The sequence below is a fragment of the Anopheles coustani genome, chromosome 3 (genome assembly GCF_943734705.1).
Source record: "Anopheles coustani chromosome 3, idAnoCousDA_361_x.2, whole genome shotgun sequence".
NCBI classification, from domain to species: domain Eukaryota; kingdom Metazoa; phylum Arthropoda; class Insecta; order Diptera; family Culicidae; genus Anopheles; species Anopheles coustani.
This window is the reverse complement of record NC_071288.1, coordinates 3,886,334-3,909,290: the sequence shown is the minus strand read 5'-3', so window position 1 is coordinate 3,909,290 and position 22,957 is coordinate 3,886,334. Positions and strand designations below refer to the sequence as shown.

General features: G+C 45.4%; 2 protein-coding genes and 1 non-coding gene across 3 annotated transcripts; all 3 read right to left on the bottom strand.

The window, feature by feature from the left end:
• Positions 1-8,180: 8,180 nt before the first annotated feature.
• Positions 8,181-8,766, bottom strand: LOC131259357 (uncharacterized). Its single transcript, XM_058260830.1, has 2 exons — positions 8,653-8,766; positions 8,181-8,581 (listed from the first exon to the last, which is right to left on the bottom strand). The coding sequence occupies exons 1-2, from the start codon at positions 8,689-8,691 to the stop codon at positions 8,240-8,242; spliced, it is 381 nt and encodes a 126-aa protein (XP_058116813.1). The 5' UTR covers positions 8,692-8,766; the 3' UTR covers positions 8,181-8,239.
• LOC131260265 (uncharacterized) lies at positions 8,728-9,081 on the bottom strand (the record flags this gene model as incomplete). Its single annotated transcript, XM_058261941.1, has 1 exon — positions 8,728-9,081. A coding segment is annotated over exon 1 (354 nt), but the record flags the coding sequence as incomplete, so codon positions are not given.
• Positions 9,082-14,508: 5,427 nt separating this feature from the next.
• Trnar-acg (transfer RNA arginine (anticodon ACG)) lies at positions 14,509-14,581 on the bottom strand. The gene has a single exon. It is a non-coding gene; the product is annotated as a tRNA-Arg (tRNA).
• Between the last annotated feature and the right edge of the window lie 8,376 nt (positions 14,582-22,957).

Below are 22,957 nucleotides of genomic sequence, written 5' to 3'. Positions count from 1 at the left end.
AAAGTCTCTCTCCCCCCGGATGGATCGAACGCATACAAGGCTAGGGTACGCCACGCAGGGTGCAGACCGCGCGCGCGCCTCCGGGGTGGAAGGACTCAAAAGGACGAGCAAAACAAGCGGCGGTAAAACCAGTAAACAAATAAACCTTCGGCATCCGTAAGCGCGCCGGGATGCCGGATTCGCGCTGTTATTGTGGGAAGAAGGGAGAGAGAGAGTGTGAAAAAACAACCGGCGTGCGAGTGAGCGAGAAGGAACTTGCCGAGCAAGCGGTTCCTCAGTTCCTTTTGCTGGTAAAGAGATAAGCCTGACAGCATAATTTAAATCACTTCTAACTTGCTGTTTACCCCTCGACGCGTTCCTCCTCTTCGGACGGGGAGAGACACCTGTGAGTGTAAGGGACTTCGATGAGATGAGTGCGATGGAACATACATGCTTTCTTTTTTCTTAGCGCAGCATAGACCCGGAATATCCTCCATAGGAGAAATTGATAAATATGACAAGAGGAAAGATGAATAACAACAAAATCATCGAGAATAACACCGTCGAATTGATGCACTTGCACACATATTTCCTTCGCTGTTGGTACGAGATCGATATGAGATAAAAATCAAGCAGAGAAAGGATCTAGAATGAGGGTTTCGGAAGAATTTCATAAGCGATGGGTGATTAAAAAAAAGGGAGGAAAAGGGAACGAATAGCTCAAAATCCCCAATACAAGACGACATCAGATATAGCTGTTTGTACATCCCGTACGTACTACTGGTTGATGCCTTCAAAACAAACCTCTTTAGTCGCGGCTCAGCACAGGCAAACAAACCACAACGGCTTGGTACCGGAATGCCACAAAATGTGTAGATAAGAGTGTGTCTACTATAGTTCGCGCGATGTGGTTAAACTCTGATTTTCAATCGAGCGAAAAGAGGGCTCGAACCGCGCTCGGTTGATAAGCCACAATGGAGTCAGAGACGCAAAACTCAGCTGCAGCTCGCGCCGCTGTTTATGATAAGCTCACAGTCTGTTTAACAAACATCTGAATTGACAGAAACGAATTGGTGAAGCAACTCAATAACCAAGACTTTTGTTAAGCTACTCCTTACAATGAAATATGCATGAAAAATACAACTTTCTTTGGAATAAACAAGTTATCTGACAATTTATCTGTTTTATTTTCCTTGCAGATGGAGCTGAACGGATAAAATACCTCGCCTGTCAACCGCGTCATTTTTCAAAAATTGCCCCCTACTATCAACTGTGACCGGACCCTCCCCTGTCCAAGAGGACTGACTATCCACGTACAACAGAGAATCAAGTCTCGTAAGCCCTTAACGGTGCAGGCATGACCAAGTGGTCGTTACGCCAAGAAGAAGTGTATCAACTGTAAATTAAACTTGCCACCATCAACAATCACCTCGTCTATCAACCAACCAATATCAAAGCATTGGAGAAAATAAAAATTGTCCAACTGGCTCACGCGGTAGGTTACTTGTTTCTCCCTTTCCTTATCACTCCACGCAAATCATCGCACCCCTGGGAAAAGCCAGTCCCAACCGTCGGCGAAAGACGGTTTTAATCTTTTTGTAGTACACTCTAACCATTGCACACACCATCGCGGGCTGAGGCGAAGTAGGCGAGGTGTTTATGCATTGTTTGTTTGTTTGTTTACCTTCTGCTGACTCTCTGGCCGCGATTTTCCACCACCGTGTGGCGTACTGCCATCTGTTTGCGCACAATTGACAAGCGTCGGAAGCGAGGTGCCATCCCTCCCGTGGCTTTAGCATACAGGGTAAGACACCTCCTTCATCGATCGATACGCGCCGTAAACAGGTGTCCAAGGATGGCTTCGTTGCTCTAGTGTATCTCTTCCTTTCGGCTCCTTTGGGGTATTATTTATGTACAGAACTTACGTATAACGTTATTTATCTTAATATTTCTTCTTTATTTTCTTCATTTGTATATTTTCTTTCTTTTACACGTCTTATGGTAAAATATGTTGCTCATTTTTCATGTTAATATTAGTTTTATTCAGTTTACTTAACTAAACAGTTTCTAAATTATTTTCTATAAATATTATTTTCTCCGAACAAAAGAACCTAAAATTAAGGCGATTTAGTTCACCAGCATTTGAAAGCAAAAAAAGGAACATGGCCTGTCGTTCGTTGCGTCGTGCAATAAATATAGCAAGCGTTTTTCGCTCGTTTGCGTTTTGCTGTGAAGTCAAGCATGTCACGTTTCGGGTTGTGTTATCTTTGTTCCAGTTTCAGTTTTGGTGCGAAGGGGTTTTTATGCTTGCCCCTATTAGAACTGTGGTGCCATGTGTTTCATAAAAAAAAATGGGTAAGTTCTATCGGTCTCTCTACTTGTCGGTGCTGTTTATCGCTAACGAATGGTATGTTAAGCGTTTATCCTTTATCAACTCAAGGCTTTTCAAGTGAGAGAAATGAGCATTGAAATTGTATGAGAACTTTTGTGACTTTCACGCACCTTTTCCGACTGATGAAAATCCAAAACTTTTTTATGCTGCAATATATTACTATTCAAATATATATTTATTGCTGCTTTCCACTAACCTTAACTGAAACATAAAGGTTTCGAACGGAAGAGAATCAAACCCAATGCAAAAGAAAGCACCGCCGTTTCTTCCTCAGAAAAGGACACTTTATTCTTTCATCCTGTGACATCTTGCTGTGTGTTTGTCCCTTGGTGAAAACTACCATAGCCCCCTCCCGGTACCGCAGCGTTTCCTTAAGAAAACCATCCTGGGTTTCGGTTAGCTCGGCTCGTTCAGCCGACGAAGTACGAACAGATGTTTTCTCATGTCCCCATGTGCGTGTATGAGTTTGCAGGACCACAGGCGATTAAGCATGTTCTGCATCGGGCTTGCCTGAGATATTTGTTGCACGTTGTTTTACAGGGGCCGGAGCTGCAGCAGGGAGATGGCGCTGCGTCGGTTACCTGTGTCCTGGAGGGGTAAATTATTAACTCCTGCCTTCCGTCTGCTTCGTCGTCCAGGCAGGACCATCTTTGGTTGTATGAGTGATTCTTGATGTGTTGTAGTTGTTTTTTTTTTCATTATAAACTTATCAGAATCGACACCAGGTGGTAACGGCCGGAGACAAGTACTGCGTTCTCTGATGAGAAATATCGTGACGGCCTTTTTTAAGGTGCCCTTGCGTTGTGGATGGGATTTCCCACTTTTCCGTCAAAGACTTCTTTAGGGAGGAATTCAAGGTAGAAATGCACAGGAATATCAGCGTAAGAATTCGACGGTGTCTCATAACATTTTTTGGAGTCGGTAGAGTTCTTTGCTTAGAGCAGAGAACGTGACTCTCGTGTTTTTATTTTAGATAAGCCGGTAACATCAACCTCACCGCAAGAGGAAACCAGGTCACGGTTAGAATATACCAAGAATGTGAGATATTCAGGGTGCCACCTTATCCCCATCGACACCTCACTTTCTTTCGACACATCTGACCTTCACCCATGAGGCTGGATGTAGGGATCCTGTGAAGAGCGAACCAATTTCCGCACCCCACTAGGTCCTGCAAAGTACTTTGGAGAAGCTCCATTTTTTTCTCGATTCGACGAAACGATCAAAGCCGAACGGATGCGGAGATCTCTGGTTACCGTTCGAGCTTCGAGATAATTCGAGCTTTTCAGAAGAAAAACAGCTTCACCCCCTGGGGGCGGGCGTGTACTTGTCTGCCCAGACAGCTTTTATGTAAGTGAGGCCCCGAGATGGGTTGACCTCAATATGGGTTTTGGGGGGAGCTTAAGCGAAAGAGAGAATCTTCTTCTGTTACGGAGGTAGGGGGTGGTAGGTTGGTTCCTCCATTGGGCGAGGTCACGTTTACGGCTCGCGGGTAGTTTGTTGAGAAGGTGTAGAAGAAGGTTCAGTTCGGTGTCTTTCGCCCCGGTGTATTTGGCCCTGGCACACTAACAAGGGTAATCTTTCGCACCGCCGTCTGGGCCGGGGCTGCGGGTGTGGGAGGATGTGTTTGTGTGTGTGTCACTCACTCACGTGCACACACTGTGGCCAAACCTCGAGGGCGAAACAATCGCCTCTTCATTCGCTCGCTCGACGTCGTCGTCGTCGTCGTCGTCGATTGAGCGTCAAGGACATATACCGTCCGTCGTTGCCCGCTGAACGGTGACGGCGACGTCGTCGCTATATGGATTGACCTTTTTTTCGGGGTGTTGAATGAACGAGAGCTAGAGATCAAAAGGAAAGAGACAGCAGCGTGTGGTCCGTTTACTTCGAACGAATGCTTGACTACTATGAGGGGGCAGTTCAATGCAGTTCATGTCGTGCAGCCTTCACCGCGTACACTCACTTCAAGCTCGCGCTTCCTCACCCTCTGAGAGGAGCGAGAGCAGGAGCGAGAGAAGGGAACTGTAGGTAAGAACGGGAGGAGATGATAATGGTGATAGGAGTCGCGGTGACAAAACTACACCGCCGCACATCCCCCCAACGGCGCCACCGTCGTTAAAACCGGAACCGACGAACACATTTGTCGATGAGGAGATGACCACGACATCGACCGACCTAGACCTGGAACGAGAAATACGAAAAAAAGGGTTGTTCTTTCCCTTTCCCAGGTGATGGCTTTGCGAACTCCATCACCTGTCACAGTGAAGCATCTTCTCCTATACTGAGACTTTCCGCTTTCAAATCTTGTGTCAGACCTCAAGGGACCAAACTCCTGAATTGCTCTATATCTGGGTTTCTCTAGGCTTCTGATACATCACTAGATCCTTGAAGTCTGTTGATCTTCTATGACGCGAATGTCTCACATCTCACGAGAAAACGATCCCGGATCCCGATCTCTTCAACATCTTAAAAACTGGGTCTATAACCTTCACTTTGTTCTCACATCTTTTTTTCTCACGCAATGAGGAGGGGAGTTCCCGTAATGTGGTTCCTCAGTTAGATTTGGTTTTAATTAACACAATCGACCAGAAGTGCTGGTCTACAGTGGCTTCAAGCCTCATTCGGGAGGTTGTTGCTTCGCGAAGGTATGCCTTATCATGGCGCGCTACGGGCGCCTTATCGGTCAACCATCATCACCACTGGGGAAGCGCGAAAAGATAAGCGAACGCGTCCGGACCGGCATAGAATGGCCGTGAAATGAAATCGGTCATCAGGGAATCGGTCAGCAGGAAAATCGCTTCGAAAGTTTTGCCTTCAGAGAGTTGGATTAGCGTCCGAATGGTTCTTTTTCAATGTCGCGGAACTCGCAACGCTATCCTGTTCAGCTCCCTTTGGAGACCTCAGTATAGTTCCCTAGTTTGTTCATCAATGATTATGGGTTCATTGGCGCAAAGCAGGGGTAGTGTTATCTACGGGAATTGAATTTAGAGTTATGTTCGTGTCAAAAACGTGTATTCGGAGCAGCTTATATCCCGGACTAAAGAGGCACAAAATACAACTAAGTCAAATTACCACCCATTTCAAAGCGTTGAATCATAAGTGAGATACAACTAAAATGTTCTTATTTAACTTTAATTTCAAGTTACCAGTTCCTTGATAGCGAATCTATAGGGATGATAATCACAAGGCTCTAAAGCTAATAAATATAATTAAAGAGCCTATATACTAAATAACTCGTAATGTTTTAGTTGCTTTAGTAAATAAGAATGAAAAATATTGAAGTGGTATGATACAAAGTTAGTATTATACACGAGTTTTTTTTCTTCATCAGTATTATACAAGAGTTGTCAGTCCAAGTTGTTTAATTGTTTTCTTACCATGAAAATATCATGGCGTTATCCTTTCGGAAGTCTGCCTTATGTTAAGAGGATTACATGGACTGGAGTGAACCGTTTTTAATCCATATGATATTCATATCCTTTAATTTACACTGTTGAAATGCTTTGATAGCAAGGTAATCCTGAGAGATGAGTGTGACGCGCGTGAGGACAACCGACCAACAGTGTGTGTGTGCGCTATGTGAGCAGTCCTCTCGATGCCTGCGGCCATCACCTTTCCATATGATGGCGATATAATGTGCGATGTTCCACTCTCGGCTGACCGCCGCTCGCTATCGTTCTCTTTCCCGTCCGCACGTCTCAAATGCTGGGCCGGATTTCTTCCTTGTCTCAGTGGCAGGAAAGTTTATTGGTCAGGGTGAAGGTCGCGCGCGTGCGAAAGCAAATAAAACGCCACTCACGATCTCGCGTTCGCGTACTCGCTGCTCACATATATCGTTCACACTTCTCACCCATCATCTCACCACGAGAGTCGTCAATTATCGCAAAGAAAATGTCTGTTTGTACCACTGGGGGAAAACCACATTTCTTTTCAGTTTTGCTTTCTTACCAAAGTATTATATGTTTGTCTTGATATACTGTAAAATGAAATAAATTTCTCAAATGGTGTGATATTTAATTTGGTAATTATTTCAATGAACTAATAGCGTCTCCAACATTTTTTAAGAAGAACCTTCCATTTCGTTTAGCTGTTTCTTTCATTTTCCCCTAAAATGATACATCCATTTTTCTGTTCCAACACAAACTCTCCTCAACATTTCCTTTATTTCACCGAGTACGATGGTAAACGCCTCATTCTTGCACAGCAGAAACAAAATCAGGTCAGACAGTCGTGTTGGGTTTGACGTTGTTTTCCGAATTTCGCATCGGACCCCAGCATACCGCTTGCGCTGTTGTTCTCTGCCCCGCTAAGCTGCTGATCTACTTTAACAACGCTGCAGTTTTTCCATCATTTTTTGTTTGGTTTGGTTTTTGTCCGGTTAATTTTTGCTTCCCTTGGATGGTAGTTCTCATGATGTTTCGTTTCGTTTTGTTTTGTTTTCTACATCCCTTCAGCATCACGGTCTTGGATCAAGTTGTTCTCTTCGAGGATTTCAATACTCTTATGAAATTAAAATCTTGTTTGTATTTGAAAGCATTTCCATTTGCCTAACTTCGAGTTTACAAAAATGGTAAGTTAATAAATGACCTATATCGCCTGGAGTGATTCGTTTGCCAAGCCACCCACACCGACCACCAAGCAAGTGTTGGTACAGACGGCGCTGCTGCCCTTCATCATTCGGCGTGACGTAATGGCACTGGCAAAGAGGCAAGTCGAAGAATCGGACCGGGCATGGCCCAGACGTTATCAGCCGTGTTGTGTTACGTGTTGGCGTGGCGTGTTATATCGCGGTGAATTGTTCGACCGCTTCTCGTCCGACCTCAAACTCTGGCCTCCTCCTCCTGCCCTCGCTTACGAACCCACGAAGTTCGAGCGAAATGTTCGCATCCCTTGGCCAAACGGGGGCTCCCGGGGAAAACATAGGAGCAAGGCAACTTCACCAGCTGAGTTTGTGCCTACCTTGGCTTATTGCTACAATAAAGACTCCGCTCGTCAGCGCCCGTCAGGTGGCGTGTGGCGACCAAGAAACTGCTTCCGTCTCCTCGTCTTGTGGGCTTTCATTTCGGTTGGTTTGGTACGAAACTGGTTCGAAGCTGGCGCGACACCTTTATTCTGTCTTTCCCATTCCAGTGTTCGTTTGCTGGGCTGGGTTTGCTGCTCCTTCGGTCGGTCGTGAAAACATGGTCCTCACTTTAGCGAAACCCCTCTGAAACTCGCCCTCCCTTAGCCCTACCGTACCGATTTTTCGGTGAAGGGTTTAATTTGACGTCAAAGCCGGTACTTGACAACGGATTGTGGACACATTTTGGACAAAGGAAAACGCAAAATTATGGAAACTAGCGCCAATAGGTGGAGGAAGGGATGTGCGACGAGCGTTGGGTTGAGGAGATTCTTGTGAAAACTTAAACTTCTTTGCCCATTTGTGCTGAAGAAGAATGAAACTCTGGCGGAGTTTGTTTCAAAAACTAATTGTTGCACTTCAAAAACACACTGCACGATTTGCATGTCCTTGATGTTTTAATGTAAGTTTCCATCATTTACTTCCAATTCGAATTCATTTCACTGCAAAGGGGATGCGGGTTGTGGCTAGGCATTCGTGTAATTATATGATACTTACTTGCTGTTTTCCTTAAGTCACGTAAGCGAATGTTTCCGTAACAGGCGTTTTCTTTTCTTGCACAAAAAATAATAAGACACAACTTAATTGTGACGCTTACTTTAATTCGTTTTATTTATAATGTAACACGACTAAATGTAGATAATTCATTTCAGTTCATGTTAGATATTTGGTAAAAGTTAGTTCTCACTCCTCCTTTTGTTCGGCCTGTGGGTGAAGGAATGTTTGGTGGTTTAGTTTTTGATATTCGATTTTTACCCAGGCTTTCCATATATTCCGCTCTCTAGTTTAATGAATATCGCCTCTATATCCTGCTGTGCCCTGGCGATTTCGAGCCGGCTTTTACCGGCGTTTCGCAGCTTTTCACCAACATATTCCCCGTACACGGCGTATTCGTCCCGTTTTGGCGCAGCCTGCTTTGCTTTTGCCCACTGCATTCGTACTGCGGGCCCTGGAATAGGTTTGCGCGTTGCTCTTTGTTTCGCCGAACTGCTGCTGACGGTTGGAGTCGTATCGGCTTCAAGCTCCGGTTGCGATTCACTCGAGTCGGCATCCACGTCGATTACTGGAATTATTTTCGTTCCCTTGGCATCAACCTAGAATATATTGGGGCACCATTTGTTTGATTTGACCGAGTGAAAACTCGTTTAGCTTGTTTAGAACTTACCACACTCGACGCTATCATATCGTCAAAGTCGCCTTCCATTTCCCATGCATCTGCGTCGGAGAGGTCACTGAACGGGCCCTCGCTATTTGCATCTCCTCCCTCCACACCTTGCCAGTCGTCCTTCAGAAACAGCATCTTTTCGTATCCGTACCAGGAGCGCCTCGGAAGTGGGTCTTTGGTTTTCTTCAACTGCTCTTTATGCTCGCGCGTAAATTGCGACCTTAGGTTGTGAATCCGCTTCTCCATGACGGGTTCCTTAACACCGTATTTTTTGGCCAGAACCCTTAGATGCTTTAACCGTGTCTGGCGATGTTTGTACAGCGGATGCTTCTTGCTCCACAGGACCGGAAGCTTCCGGTAATCCTCGATCAGCTCCAGTGTCGTCTCCTTGCTAGCCATCGTAAAACTAATTCCTGTCCAACATCTCATACCTGAAAAAGTCCCGCGTCTTTTCAATGCGACTTTTCTGACACGAAACACATGTAGCGAGCTCTTTCTAACGCACTGAATGCCCCATCTTACAACCTCGCTCACAAATGTAGAGCGACAATCGTCGACCAATGTCGCGCGATATTAGCTCTCACAAACACAGAGTCAAATTTGTTGGTGTTGGTTTCATCATCGGTAAAATGACCTTGTGTGGACTACATTCGCAGAAAACGCCGAGTGCGCCGAATTGTGATTGTACAAGAAGTACGTTTCCAACGTTTGGTTCTATCGAATAGTATGATAATTCAATTGGTAATCAAATCACAATCGTTCTGTTTTACGAATTTTTCTACGTGCTAGTAAATTGAATGTTAGCTTTATTTTACAAACTGAAACATAATTACCTTATTCAGCGTTATTCTTAGGACTTTGATATCGGATTTCTCAAATCTCTCTACGATGTTCGCTACTTTTCTGATACATTTACTTGTTTTACCTCTGTTCTTTCTCTTGTGCACTTGATGTATTCTACTTTTATTGTTTCGAGTAAATAGTTTTAGTTTTTGTTTTTTATCTGTTGTTTTTTTTCAGTAAATGTTTGATCATTCTTGAGCGCAGTTCTCTGTTCCTTGATTCCGGTTAGTTCTGCTGTATTTTGATTGGGATAGAATTGACTTCTTATCATACCCTACTGTTGCTCTCGTACTTCCTTCGACAATGCTACACAACTGACGCGTTGAATTTAAACCCATTTTTTACTTGCTTGATTGTCGTTTTTGATGTTTTCCTTATGAAATTAACAACCGTTCTCTTTTCCGTGGAAGCAGGCAGAACAAAGTGTTTTCAAAAAAGTATCCATTGCTCATTGCAGCCACCTTTTCAACAATGTTGCTGCAAAACATTAAATTTAAATTTAAATTTAATGTCTTTCAATTCCCGATAGTGAAGTGTAATACATCAATCACTCGTGTTTACTTCCCCCCCCGAGAGAGGCTCATCCAAAACTGTGAAGTGAAGCATTAATAAAAATATTTATTACTCCACCGGATGACGACGACGGCGAGCCAAACTGCAATGTGTTTGCTTGCGCGTTCCGTTGTGTTGTACCCTTCCGTGAGGATTTTCCTGCGTTATTCAATGGATTTTCCTTCGCTTCCCGCGCGGGCTACCTGAGCCCATCCCTCGGCACCCTTCCGACCTGCAGCGAGACACAAAGCACTCCTTTGTTTTATATCTGGTTCCGTCTGCTCCGCCGTCCAAGTCCAAGTCGGTGTTGTTGGACCGCTGTTGGCGGCAAAAAGTGTGCGACGCGCGTGGTTGCGCGCGTTTTCCGCTGCTCCAATGCCCTTTCTCGCTCCTGCACATGAGCCCGCCTCGGTTCCGTCCCTCTTGCACCCGGTTGTTCCGTGTTCGAAGTTGCCTTCGATCCGATCTCCTCGAAGGCGGCAACGGCGCGATGGTGGTGTAGCCTTCGGTGATCGCGTTCGGTTTGCGCTTTGTGTGTCCGTCCCTCACCCCAGCCACGTCTCACGAGACTCCCGCAGTCCCCACCAGACCCTTCCCTTCTCTTGCGATCCTCCCCCTCCCATGCCCGTTGCTCGCAGATGCAGAACGCCGAATGCAGTTTGAAGCAAAAGGCAATCCGTTGCAACGGCTCCGACTGATCGCCGTTTGCCCAGAAGCGATGTCGGTGGAAGGGGCGGGTGGTGGAAGAAGTGCACACGAAAGCAAGCGCGTCCACAACGGTAAGAAACACCCCAGTGCGCGGAGGGGTGTTCGCGAAAACAACCCTCGCGGGGTTCGCGCTCCGAGAATCGAACGTCAACCGGTTTCTCTCTATCTTTCCCTTTTTCCTTCTCTCTCTCTCTCTCTCTCTCCCTCTCTTATGTTACCTCGCTCCCTCGCAAACGACCCGATGGAGCAGAGGGGGTGATTTTGGGGGTTTTTGTTGTGCCGTTTTCCATCACCTGACGGCGGCGAGTTCCGCGAGCGATTTGTGCTTGCGCCAAACCACACTTACGCGATCATTTCGCGCACTCACCCCCCCCCTCCCCCCCCTCCCCCCCCTCCCCCCCCCCCCCATGCGTTTTGGGTGGGGGTGTGGAAGGGCACACGTTGTTGTTGTTGTGCTCGTTGGGCGAGAGAGAGGTGAAGGGGAGAAGAGGGGTGGATCCCAGAGATGAACGCGACATGCAGCACGCGCCGCCGCTCACTTCCAACTCGTCGAAGGGCCAAGCCGAGAACGGGGTGGAGAAGGAGGGGCTGCGGGCGTCTTTGGAAAACGAGCAGCATGGGGGGAGCGGAGGGGAGATGGAAGTACGTGCGGCGAACGAAGAACGAAGCTCTCATGCAGGTTGGCGAGATGGCGTAATCTGCAGCCAATTGTCGCCCGGCTTCTTACCTTTTTCTCGAAGCAGGAGGAGGAGGTTAAACGGTTTGGTCAAGCAATTGAGACACTTTTCGCTTATTGAGAAGCTACCTGTTGTTAAACACTTGGTGCTAGGAGTTGATGGTTCTTTTTCGTTTTTTCCTTCATTCTAGATAGACAATTTTTGAAGAACTTAGCCAACAAAATGGCTATATTTATGATCATAAGAATATTAATTACAAATGGTCATTATTATGTGCTTTACATGTTTTCTGAATATATCTATTAAATTGTTTGCCATTAGCCTCTTAAGAGTTTATCGCATTTTTTTGCCAAAGGAACTACTTCGAGGGTCATTCGAATAAACACTTGAAATGAAATGAATCGTTCAATGAGTTTTACGATACAATGTGTTAAAGTGGGTTGAAGAGTGAAAAGAATTTACGACTTTCTCAAACGTAGATGACTTATTTTTTTCAGAAATGCGAATTTTGTAAGTTGATTATGTTCTTTTAGGTAAAAAAACAAATGTATCAACTTGGTAATGTTCAATCACACTTCATAAAAAAAACAACAAGATGGCTACCATGTTAAACAAATTTTATTCATTTTAGAAATCAATGATCTTTGGCTATCCTTAACCTTGACGATTTTGTTGTTGATAAGTTCGCGATTTCCTGAAGTGTTTCTGTTTTATCCTCTCTTTATATTCCGTATGTAGATTCCCCGATGTACGACTTCATCTAAAGCGCGAAACGCAATACCAAGGCGCCACACACGTGTATGCGGATGGAACGGGCGGAATAGTTAATTTTCCTTCGCCCAGTCCATATCCCATTCGTAGTTGTTTTTAAGCTGTCTGTTTTTTTACCTTCTTCGACGACTCTCGCGATTCGTCACGTGTCGCAAATCTTTCGCACGTTTCCCGATCACCGATGCGCGGCCACTTCGAAGTGCCGGGACAGTCACAGTCACCGCCGACGTCAAAGTGTTCTGGTCTCGTGCCATCCCCCCGGATTCCATGACCCTCCCGGAAACCGTGTTCGAACGCCTCCCACCAGAGGCACTACTCGTGCCTCATACACACATACAACAACCGCGAGGGGCGAAAGTGGACTTGTCATTTGGTCGTGTGGCTTTTTTTATTTTTCCGTCAACCAAACCCTCACATTGATCGTGTTTTCCGACCTCCCGTGCGGCCACGGTGAGGCTCCCTCCAACTTAGCTCGCACGGGAATCACGTGGAGCACGTGCAATTTTGGAAGCGCGAGCACACGCGGTTCGCGATTCGCGTTCACTTCCGTCCCCCCAACCTCCTCCGAGCACAAACCCTTGGCGTGATCGTGTTCGCGATGGCGGTGATGATGCCGATGCTGACGGAGTGTGGGTAGTAAGACACAAAAAAACAAGTGGCAGAAAAAAACCCAAGTAATGAGCGAACAACAAAACAACAATTCTCGCGTGAGGTGCACATCGTGCGTGCGTGCGTCCGTGCGGGTTGATGTTTTTGCACGGAACCGAGGTTAAGCCTTGCTTCAAGGGCGAAACGGATACGGGGTTCGATCTCTTGACGGGGTACGTTCGTTTCCTTCCTGACCGTGACACCGACTGGAGCGCCCGCTCGTACAAAGTACAAAAATTCCTTGTAGGTCATATTCTTCCATTGCGTTGTAACGATGCTGTGCAGATGTTTTCACAAAAAATGCTCGCAAAATAACGCGTAGTAAGTTTTCTTTTCGATTTCTCACTCTTGTTTCATTACTCCTCTAATTTGATGGTTTTAAATTGCCTGTGTTTTTTAAATTTTATCTTTTCAGACATTTTTGAATGTTACACTCGTTGCCATTTGACTTTATCTCGAAAGCAGGTCGTGCTGTCTCCTAGACATCTCTCTGTGAAATAGTTCATCAGTTTTTTTTACCAATTTTGTGTTCAAAGGTGCTTAGCGTCACTTGTTTTGTTTGTTTAGAAGCGTTGTCATATATTTTAAAATTTTAATCAACACCAACATTTGTGGGGAATTGGACATAATTTTCTTTTAGTTGGTTGTATAATTTTAACTGCGAAGAATATCTTTAATATTTTATGCTAAATAACCAACTTTTAACCGTTACAACAAACGTGGCGATGAATGTTTTTAAAAACAGCGTTGATCAAGATAACTCAATGAAATAAGTATGTGTTAAAAATGAAATATAACTCCTTAAGCAAACGTGGGCAGCTTTTGGAGACCTTCTTCATTGTTTCCATCGGTGAAGTTGTTCTTACAACGAAATATCATCTTCAGCATGAAATGAATCCGTGCAGCAAAAACGCGATAAATAATCCGCTCACTACCCCTTTTGTCGAGAGTTAAACTCGTACCCTTTCTCGAGACCCTCTCGAAGCATTGCGCCGGTTTGGCGTTTAACGGCTACATTTCATTCAATTCGATAAGTTATCTCTTGTTTTGTGTTCGTTTACGTTTCTTTTGTCGCCGCTTTCCACCCGCTACGGTTCCACAGTCCAGAGGGGGTCAGTTAGGAGCTAGTTTTGCTACCGAACGCGCTCACTTTGAAGCTTTTCGTCCAGTGTTGGTTGCGCCGTTCGAAATGTGTATAAATATTTTTTTTCGCCTCCACTGCGCGCAGCATAACACCAGAAGGCGGAACGCACACCCGTGCACGTGTCGCGACTCCCTGCAAACGGTGGAAAGGGGCATGGGAAGGGAGGTGTGCCGCTCGTTTAATTTGTTTACGCGTGCGCACCAACGACTGCGACGGCCAACACGATACACCACTGACAGTTTCGAAAGAACGTGATCTGTATACCGGGGTTGACTTTCGTATCAATTTCGCCACTGTGTTGGTGAGATGGTTGGTTTCAAGCGTGGTTGAGAGCGTTGCGTTCTAGCGATAGCTATAATCACCGAATGGGTTATGATCAACCGAGCAATTAGCAACTCGCGTGATTGAGATCGCGTTACCAACAGTGGGTGTCCTGATGGTAAAAAGTTTTTTCCGAAAAGTATCCAAACTCATCGTGCGGAGAGGGACGAGAAAAAAGTTTCGTCTCTCGCGCGATCCTGCCAGGAGTCGAACCTGGAATCTTCTGATCCGTAGTCAGACGCGTTATCCATTGCGCCACAGGACCCGGGTTGAAGGGCTGGCGATCGGTCGCGATCAGATCGTTTTGCCCTCTTCGATGTATCATCATCGTACCTAGGAAAACTGAGCGGCAAATGTATTTCTAACATTCTAATTGCTTTCTGAGGTTCTGCGGGTTGCCTTTTTTGCCGGTGATGATATTTCAAACCCTCGTGCGCATTGCGGATGCCAACCCGAGGCGCATCGTACCGACGCCGGAGAACGTCTTTAGAACGGTACTTTTCCCTTTCCCACTAATTACCTCGCTTAATGAGTGACTTCCCTCAGTCCTCAGTCTCCACACGGGTGTTGTCTCACGTTCTGGTCGCGATTGTTTTCGCCATCGTCGTGCGTGGTCTTGCTAGGACCAGGAGGCTATTAATTATCCGCGCGAAGAGACGAGCGAGTGTGGAATACTAAAGATAGTTGTCATACGCGCTTAATTGTTCGTTTTCTTAAAGGGCCACTTTATGTGTGGTGGTTATTTCTTAACCTCCCTTGACGGTGAATGTACAACAGGGGAAAAAAAAAGAAAAAGCGCGACCGAGAGTCAGTTAGCCACTTGGAGAAGATAATCGGTATCTTTTTAGAAAGGTATTCGGATCATCGTAACAAGCAAATTCCTTTTCCCTCGTCGTAAATCGTACCTTGCGGGGAGGGACAATACATTGCTTCCTAATCTCGCGTAAATATTTGCCCGTATCACTCTTGGTTCTGGTTTGTCTTAAGTCTTTTCCCCGCTTTCTCTCTCTTTAAACGAATCCTGTCCTTTTTGCCACCACTTTTAGAGCTGGTAAGGAAGGGATGTCGTGGCGAAAGTCTCTCAAAAACTTTGGAATTGATTTTCCTTTTTCCGCCGTAACGACCAATAAAACTTTGCTGCGCAGAATTACAGCGGATCGCGAAAAGGAGCAGAGAAGGACATACACACTGGACGCGCGCTTGTTCGTGTAAAAAGTTGTCCATGATCAGCCCGTAATTTCATCGCAAGATGCGAACGAAGACTCCTTGAAGTAGAAAAGTAACACCATAAATCACACATTCACCCCCTCTGGGTTTGTGTGTGTGCGTTTGTTTGCTGGTGAATCGGTTTTGGTCCTCCGAACCTCGACTTCTAGAATTTATGTCAATGTCAAATGATCCCTTAGCTTGAAGATGGGTTTAGATGGAACGCGACGCGGCCGAGCGCGGGAAAGGGAAACGATGAAGGATTGGATGAAGACGTGCGCTTCCTCCAAACGAACCTGAGCAACAAAAACGCCAGGCGGAAAATACGACATTAAATCAGTGGGTATTGATTTCTGGTCGAGGTCCTTTTTCAATTTTACCGTCATCTGTCTTCATCGATAGGGCACGTTTTCGGCCAGAAATGTTTCTGCATCGAGAACCGGTTGACGTGCTCGGGAAGGAAGATTAAGTTCGAGTAATCGTAACGTTAGTTTGACTTAAAATGAAAATAATTTGCTTAACAAATTGTTTATTTGCTTATGTGGTCTGTTTATGTACTGCTTCCTTATTACATTCTAATCGTGTGTGAACTTTAACGTTCTTTTACTGTCATTAAACATTGATAGAAAATTGCTCCAACATAGCTTCAGTCTTCACCTCGAAACAAACCGTTAAGGCACTGAAAATAGAAGCATTGATTGCATTCGCCGTTTGATGGCAGAACAATTATTTGCACACCTTGAAGGTTCCTGGTTGTCTTGGACAAATGGACTCCGACGGACGAAGAAACGAGAATCCAGTCAAGACCGTCTAGCTTCTCGAACGCCCACCGTCCCCCCCCCTTGTGCCGAAGGAAAATCGCCGGCGACACGAACCGTGAGGAAAATTTATGCAAATACATTCAATCTGCTTGCCCTCGCCCGAACACGGGAGTGGACGTGTGCATGTTCTTGGGCTGCACTTTCCTCCACCACCGCGCCTTCTTCAAAAAGGTCCCCGGCATGTTGTGTCCGTGTCGTTCTTCGGTTGGAACTGGTTCACAACGGGCGCGACTGCCTCCCGCTGCAAACAATTTTCCTATAGTTTCCAGTTGCCTTTCGAAAACTCTCGTCCCTTTATGCTTGTATATCGGAGGAAAGGAATGGGTCCATTCGGGTGTGTTGGAGTTTTCGGAGCTGGAGTAGCGTCTGCTTGACGAAACAAGCTGAGCCAATCTGGGCGACTGGTGGTCGGAAAAGCTTGCTGCAGCGGTTGGGGGCGGTGGGGAGGGGGTGGAGTTTTTCATTTTCCTTATTATAGGTTTTATTCAACCCTGGAAGCAGTGCTTTCCAGTGCCGCAACAGGCACTTGAGGGATTGAGAGTCAAATTAAGGAAGATGAATTGCAGCATCCTATTTCATCGAACAAGAGTCAAGCGAACAGGGCTGACTTTCATACCACCTGTCTCTGTGCGCGTGTGTGTTTGAAGAACTAGTTTAATGTAACACAAAATAGACATATTTCGCGTGAGAAAATTCGGGCAGCGCTCAAGTTTTTCTTTATTAGCACAACATAAACGGTGCGTGAATATTTATGCCAAACTCCGTTTGTAAACGAGAACGTTTTGGGATATAAAACGCTTTGTGAATGATAGCACCGGTAGGTAAAACCCGATTAAACAAACATGCTAAATGTTTTCGTGTAAAAAGAACGGCAAACTACTGCATTCGATTTCGCCAGCAAAGAGGAACAACGCTGGAAATGGCGCCCCGGAATAGGGAAGATTTAAAATAATGCCAATATTTGCGCAAACAACAGCAGCAGCATCATCAGCAGCAAAAAAAAAGTCATAAAAGGGATCCCGAGAATAGAAAAGTGGGAGGCAAGCGTCGAAGAAAGAAGAAAAATAATAGCCGACCGAAACCGCGAAGGTGCGCGCTTGGGGGCGGAAGGAAAACTCCTCCATTGTATGCAATTATAAGCCACGGCCGATTGTGTGTTCCCAGCGAGCGGGCAGCAGCTCCACCTTGGGCGCACCATCTGCCGCCGGTGGAGTCGAGACGATAACTTCCTTCCGACTAACGGTAACGGCCAAAAGGCTAGTGGTTTAAGTCAAGCTGGTGAAGCTAGAGGGCGCAAAGTGACGTTATTGGCGTACGTGAGCAGTACGTGCCCGCTCGGTCCAGCATTAATGCTACATTGTGTTGGAAGCTTTCATCGTGTGAAGTACTTTTTTGTTTCGTTGTTATTATGTTGGGGTTTTTTTTGTTGCTTCAGTTGCTCGTAGCGCTGATGGTCAATTTGATGCGTACGAAGGTTGTCCAGTTTGGACGCGGAAGCTGATAGTTTGGTAGGAAATCGGCCATCGCATAGGGAATAGGGAAAGATAACCGTTACGAAAGTGCGAATTTTTGACACTCGACAAGTTAGAAATACATGGAGTCAAAAGTTGTTGGAGTCTTTCAATCTTAGTTGGCGGCGGCACCGGATCGATCACCAAGACATAAAATAGTCTACAATGTGTACGAAATAAAAATTCTATCTGCCGTCTTTTGTAACGTTTTACTACCAACCAAAGCGGACTTCATAAAAGTTTTTCCCCAGCTCTTCACTGAGTGATTGCCAGGTTTAATTTCCATAGTCCTGCCAGATGACGCCCCCAAAAAGTGACTATAAATGCGGGGGACTTCTTGTCGTCTTGTCCTTTGCTACCCACCAGCCATTTGATGGCCGAGAGAAGGTGAGTTATTTTATGAGCCAATCATTCCTATCGGCTTCTTCAGCCCCCGTTCCATTTCCTCCAGGGGTGGATGGTTTATTTAATTGGAAATTTTAAAATTCCACCCATCCGGCGCCAATCTGTGCGCTGGACCCGGTGAGTGTAATTATGTTTCCCCAATGGCTCTATACACTGGACGCTATCAGTCTTGAGCGTCTTGTTTCAAAGGCAAAACGGCTCCAAAAAACGGCAGAAAACCCGAAACTTAGATTGACGCTGAATTAATAATGGCGAAATCAAACACAATCAATAAACCGAACTTCGACTTCGGAGGTGGAATAGTTGGTGGGGAGAAAGTTTTCCTTCCTTAAGCCGTAGCCGATTTTCCGTGCCGAAAAGCAAGTCATCCACTGCTTGGTTGGGGGGAAGAATTGAAGAATTTTCCCAGCCAAAGTTGGAACGGTTTTGCAAAGAAAGGGAAAGAAGGATGGAAAATGAATAGTTCCTTCTCGAAAGGAAATTTAAGGGTGGACGAAAAGTTCATCACCTTTACCCACTTTTCACGCCCGGAGACGACGCCCCCGGTAGGCCTGGGCCACCACACCAAGCTGTCGACGAGATGGGATCCTTCAATTTTTCTGCATTTCTAATTAACAAACTGGATGGAAAAGCGAAAGAAACGGTGTGTGAAAAATTACACTCAAAGGCTAGGAAAACCATCGCCCCAAAAGAAAAGGTCCCACACACACACACACGCACACACGCTTTCGGTGCCTAAGGGGAAGGAAAACATCCATTCGAGAAGACGAAAGAGTTTTCCCGCTGCTGCTGCCGGGAAATGCCGCTACTCTCTGGTAACTTCGTCATAAATGGCTCGTTTCCTTGACACTCCGGCAACTAGTTTTCCTCGAATTTATGTGAGGCCCAGTAGATGGAAATTTGTACGGGTGTGTGTGTGTGTGTATGTGTTTGAGTAATAGTATCCTTTCCTTTCTTTTTTTTTTACTTGTACTACGAATGAGTTCAGCTCGAGGTTCAGTTGATTAAATTCGTGCAATAAAGTGATAACTTATTCAGCGGTTAATAAAGCACCCTTCGTTGACAAAGGGGGCCACGTCTGAAACGCCACATATACTCACACACACCCTCCAACAGTGTCCAAACACTGGCGCGGTTGACGTTCAGTCCAAGTTTCCGTTTCCCTTGCGAACGAGCAACGGATGAATATATTGAGTGTGCAGGTTTTGCTCCATGCAAAAACCCTTCGATGTAAAAGGAAGCCGCCTTTGCGGAAAAGCTAATGTGCCTTCACCTCGTCCCATTTTATGGTGCTCCAACACACCCTCTCCCCTCTTCCCACGATGATCTTCCCAGTTTTCCTATTTTATCAACCGTTCTACCGAAGCCTTCTCGTGCCCTTTGTGTCGAAAGTTCGTGCGTTCGTTCGTTCGGTACGTTCGCTCGTTTGCTGGAGACATCCCGCGGGTGGGGGGAGGTGGGAATGTCCTCTGCCTCAACATAGGGAGCCGAGAGCATAAGCCCTTCCGAGTGGTGCATGCGCACCAGAACCATCTGTCGCGCGTTTGGCCGGCTTTCCACACGTTTTTACTCCGCTTTTGCGAGAGAGGCGCCCTGTGGAAAGCCGAAAGAGAGCCCAAGCCTATGTCCCGAACTTGGAGGCAAATCTTTATTATGCCCCCATCGAACCTTCAATATGTCAATTTGAACGGTATTTACCATTGTAATCGAGCAGCAGGGTTTTTGGCGTATGCTTGTCTCTTTGTCTAAACTAAGGCTGAGTATTCAAAACAGAAAGGCCTCACCATAAGAACTTTTGGTGTAGCGATATTCTCCCAAATTTTCAAATAAAATTTCCTCCTCGATCGCTTTTAACCGTCTGTTTGTTTATCATCCATATTTTCCAACCCCGGGGGCGAGACATTTTCCCGAGCGCCCATCGATCGATCGCGTTCCATTTAAATTTCGTCGCACTTTTTGGAGGAGCCTCTGTGGTGAACTCTCCCGAAGTCCGCAAGCTACTGCCCGCCGTCAAGTGACTTCTACAGGTTTGGGATCGATTAATTTCGAGGAGGATTTGAAGTTTTCTTTCTCTTTCCGGCGTTGGAAATTGGTTTCGTTTTGCTCCGGGTTGGATCTTATCGGAGGTGACGTGATGAACTTGTGGTAGCAACATTTCCCTCCAAACTGACATTAAATTCCACGGTTCTTTGATTCAACTATTAACCTCGTGGATAAGAATTAGGTTCAAAGACACTTTCCACCTTGATAACGAAACCGCCAAGGGATTCCTTTGTCATGGGAACTATTTCCAAATGAATATGATTTTTGATGGATCTCTTTCCGGCGAGAGATTGCACACAACCATTCAATTATGCTATCTGTTTGCATTATGCACCCTCCGCCGGATTAAGTTCTTAGTGTGCCCAGAATCTAAATGGTTCCTAATTATAATTAAACCTGAAAATAGAGTCTTCAGAGGGCGAGGGGAAAAAGGTTTCCGAGCCTAGCGAGACGGTTTTACAGCGCGCTTCGTTAACCCACCGGAACGGACCATCACCTACCGCAACATTACTTCCTGCTGCATCCTTCTCTTGTTCGCCCCATGTTTTGCCAATGCTATCGACAGCATTGATGCACCACGTGCGTTTCTCTCCAGTTGTTTGTACACCTTTGCTAGGTGTGCGCGAAGAGGAAAAACAATCTAAACGACGCCGTTAGTTCGCGGGTTGGTTCTGGCGGAAAACTCGCATCGCGCCTCGTTTGCCGCCGCCTTCGCTCCGTGTTGCTGGTTGCGGAGAGGGAATTGGGTTTTAATTACAGTTAATTATCGTACACCACTTGCTCTGTTGGGGTGTGTTTTCCTTCAGTGCAGCGAGAACGGGAAGGCAACGGGGAAAAGATAGAATCAGACCCAGACCCGAAGTCATTGACGCCGACGCCGTCTTGCGTCTTTCGCGTTGGTTGCGGAGGGCTTTTTGACATGCTACACGGAAAGACAGGAAGCCCGCGCAGACATTGACCGCCAAGGGAGTGGCCGAGGGTTGAAAAATAGGCTCCTTGCAGTCGTCGGCACTTGCAGGCTTCTCGAAAACGGTCTTTAACGGGTTCGGCGTTCGTTCGGGAGTTGCAGTTGTGATGCGCTAATGAGCGGTCAATGTCACCTTCTTAGAGCTGAGGATGGCAGTGCACTCTCCTCTTCTCGGGTCTAAGGGTCTGAGGTCGCGAGGGCGTATAATTAAGCAGAACAAATTTGTTCCATTTACGGTGTGCAAGAGGGCGCTTTCCTATCCTAGTCAAAGGACAAAGATGGGAATGTGTTTAACTTTACATTTGAAGCCCGCTTGAGGAACGGTATACTCTGCAAAAATGGGTTGGAATGACATGCAATCTAACCAGTGTTGACGCTGGAAGCAGGCGAGTTCGACGTTCGCGGGTTGTTTGCTTTACCGGCGGGCTACATAGTTTTCTGCAAATACGCCTGCAGCACCCGATGAAAATCAACACACTGAAACAATGGTACTGCAACCAATGAACTTGCCCGCGTCCATGAACTTTGCCGGCGACCGGAATGCTTCATTTTTGACTTTCAATTTTTGACCGTTTTTTGCGGGGTGCGTTGTGTTTTGCATCCAATTCAATGGTCTTTGCATGTATTTTTATGTTTTTTTAAATGGTTTTTATTAGTTTCCTGTTGGTTGTTCGGTTCTCTTTGCACGCCCATAATGCGTTTCTTGCGAGTTTCTTCCTGGAGAACAGGAAAAAATGCGTCAGAATTGGCGGATGCAAATGTCATTTGATCGATTGAAATTAAATTATCTGAGGGGGTTGAACATCATTTAATGAAAAGAGATACTGTTTTGCCAGAAGTAATTGATGTTCATTAGTGATTTGGTCACAGGTATGATTTGTTGTATGAAATACGTTACTTTTACATTGTTTTTAATGTTCATCCTGGCAGAATATTTTCTTGTTTTATGATGTCGAGGTCAAGTTTAATTAAAATTAACCGCTCGAAAACACAAACCATATTCTTTCCATACAAATTTAAGAAAACGCCTTGGCCTTAAATTAGACAATAAATTAATATATCGCTCCCACCTAGACACAACGAACAATAAACTGGATAAACTCATAAGATTATTATATCCACTGAACAACAGAAAATCAAAGCTCAATTCAAAAAACAAATTACTGTTATATAACACAATATTACATTCAATGATACTTTCAGCAAATTAGAGCATACAAAATCCTAATAATGATGTTAAATCTTCACTGGAGGACCCCTGCAAATCGTGTTCTGGAGCTTGCTGGAGTGGAACGAATCAACATTCAGTTGACCAATACAAATATATCAACAAGAGCTAAGCATGTCTCCTACCAATACATGAATTGATTCGTAACTTAGCTTCATAAATAAATAAACTAGTTTGAGATTAATGTAAGTAGCAATAAGTTGTAAAATGTTTTAAGCTTTAAAGCAACAAACAGTTCATTATACAATCTTTAAACCATCTCTTCAAGAGATGTAAGAAAATTCTTAGTAGCTGCCATTCTGTTAAAGAAAATTTTCAAGAAAGCTTCAATTTCCTTTAAAAAAAAGGTCAAGTTCATCCCGATGTGTTGTTTATTAGTATCGTCCTGACGAAAAGTTAGACAGGCTCGGCTCATCATCATTGTCATAATTCACCTCACCGATGGGCAATCGAGGAAGCA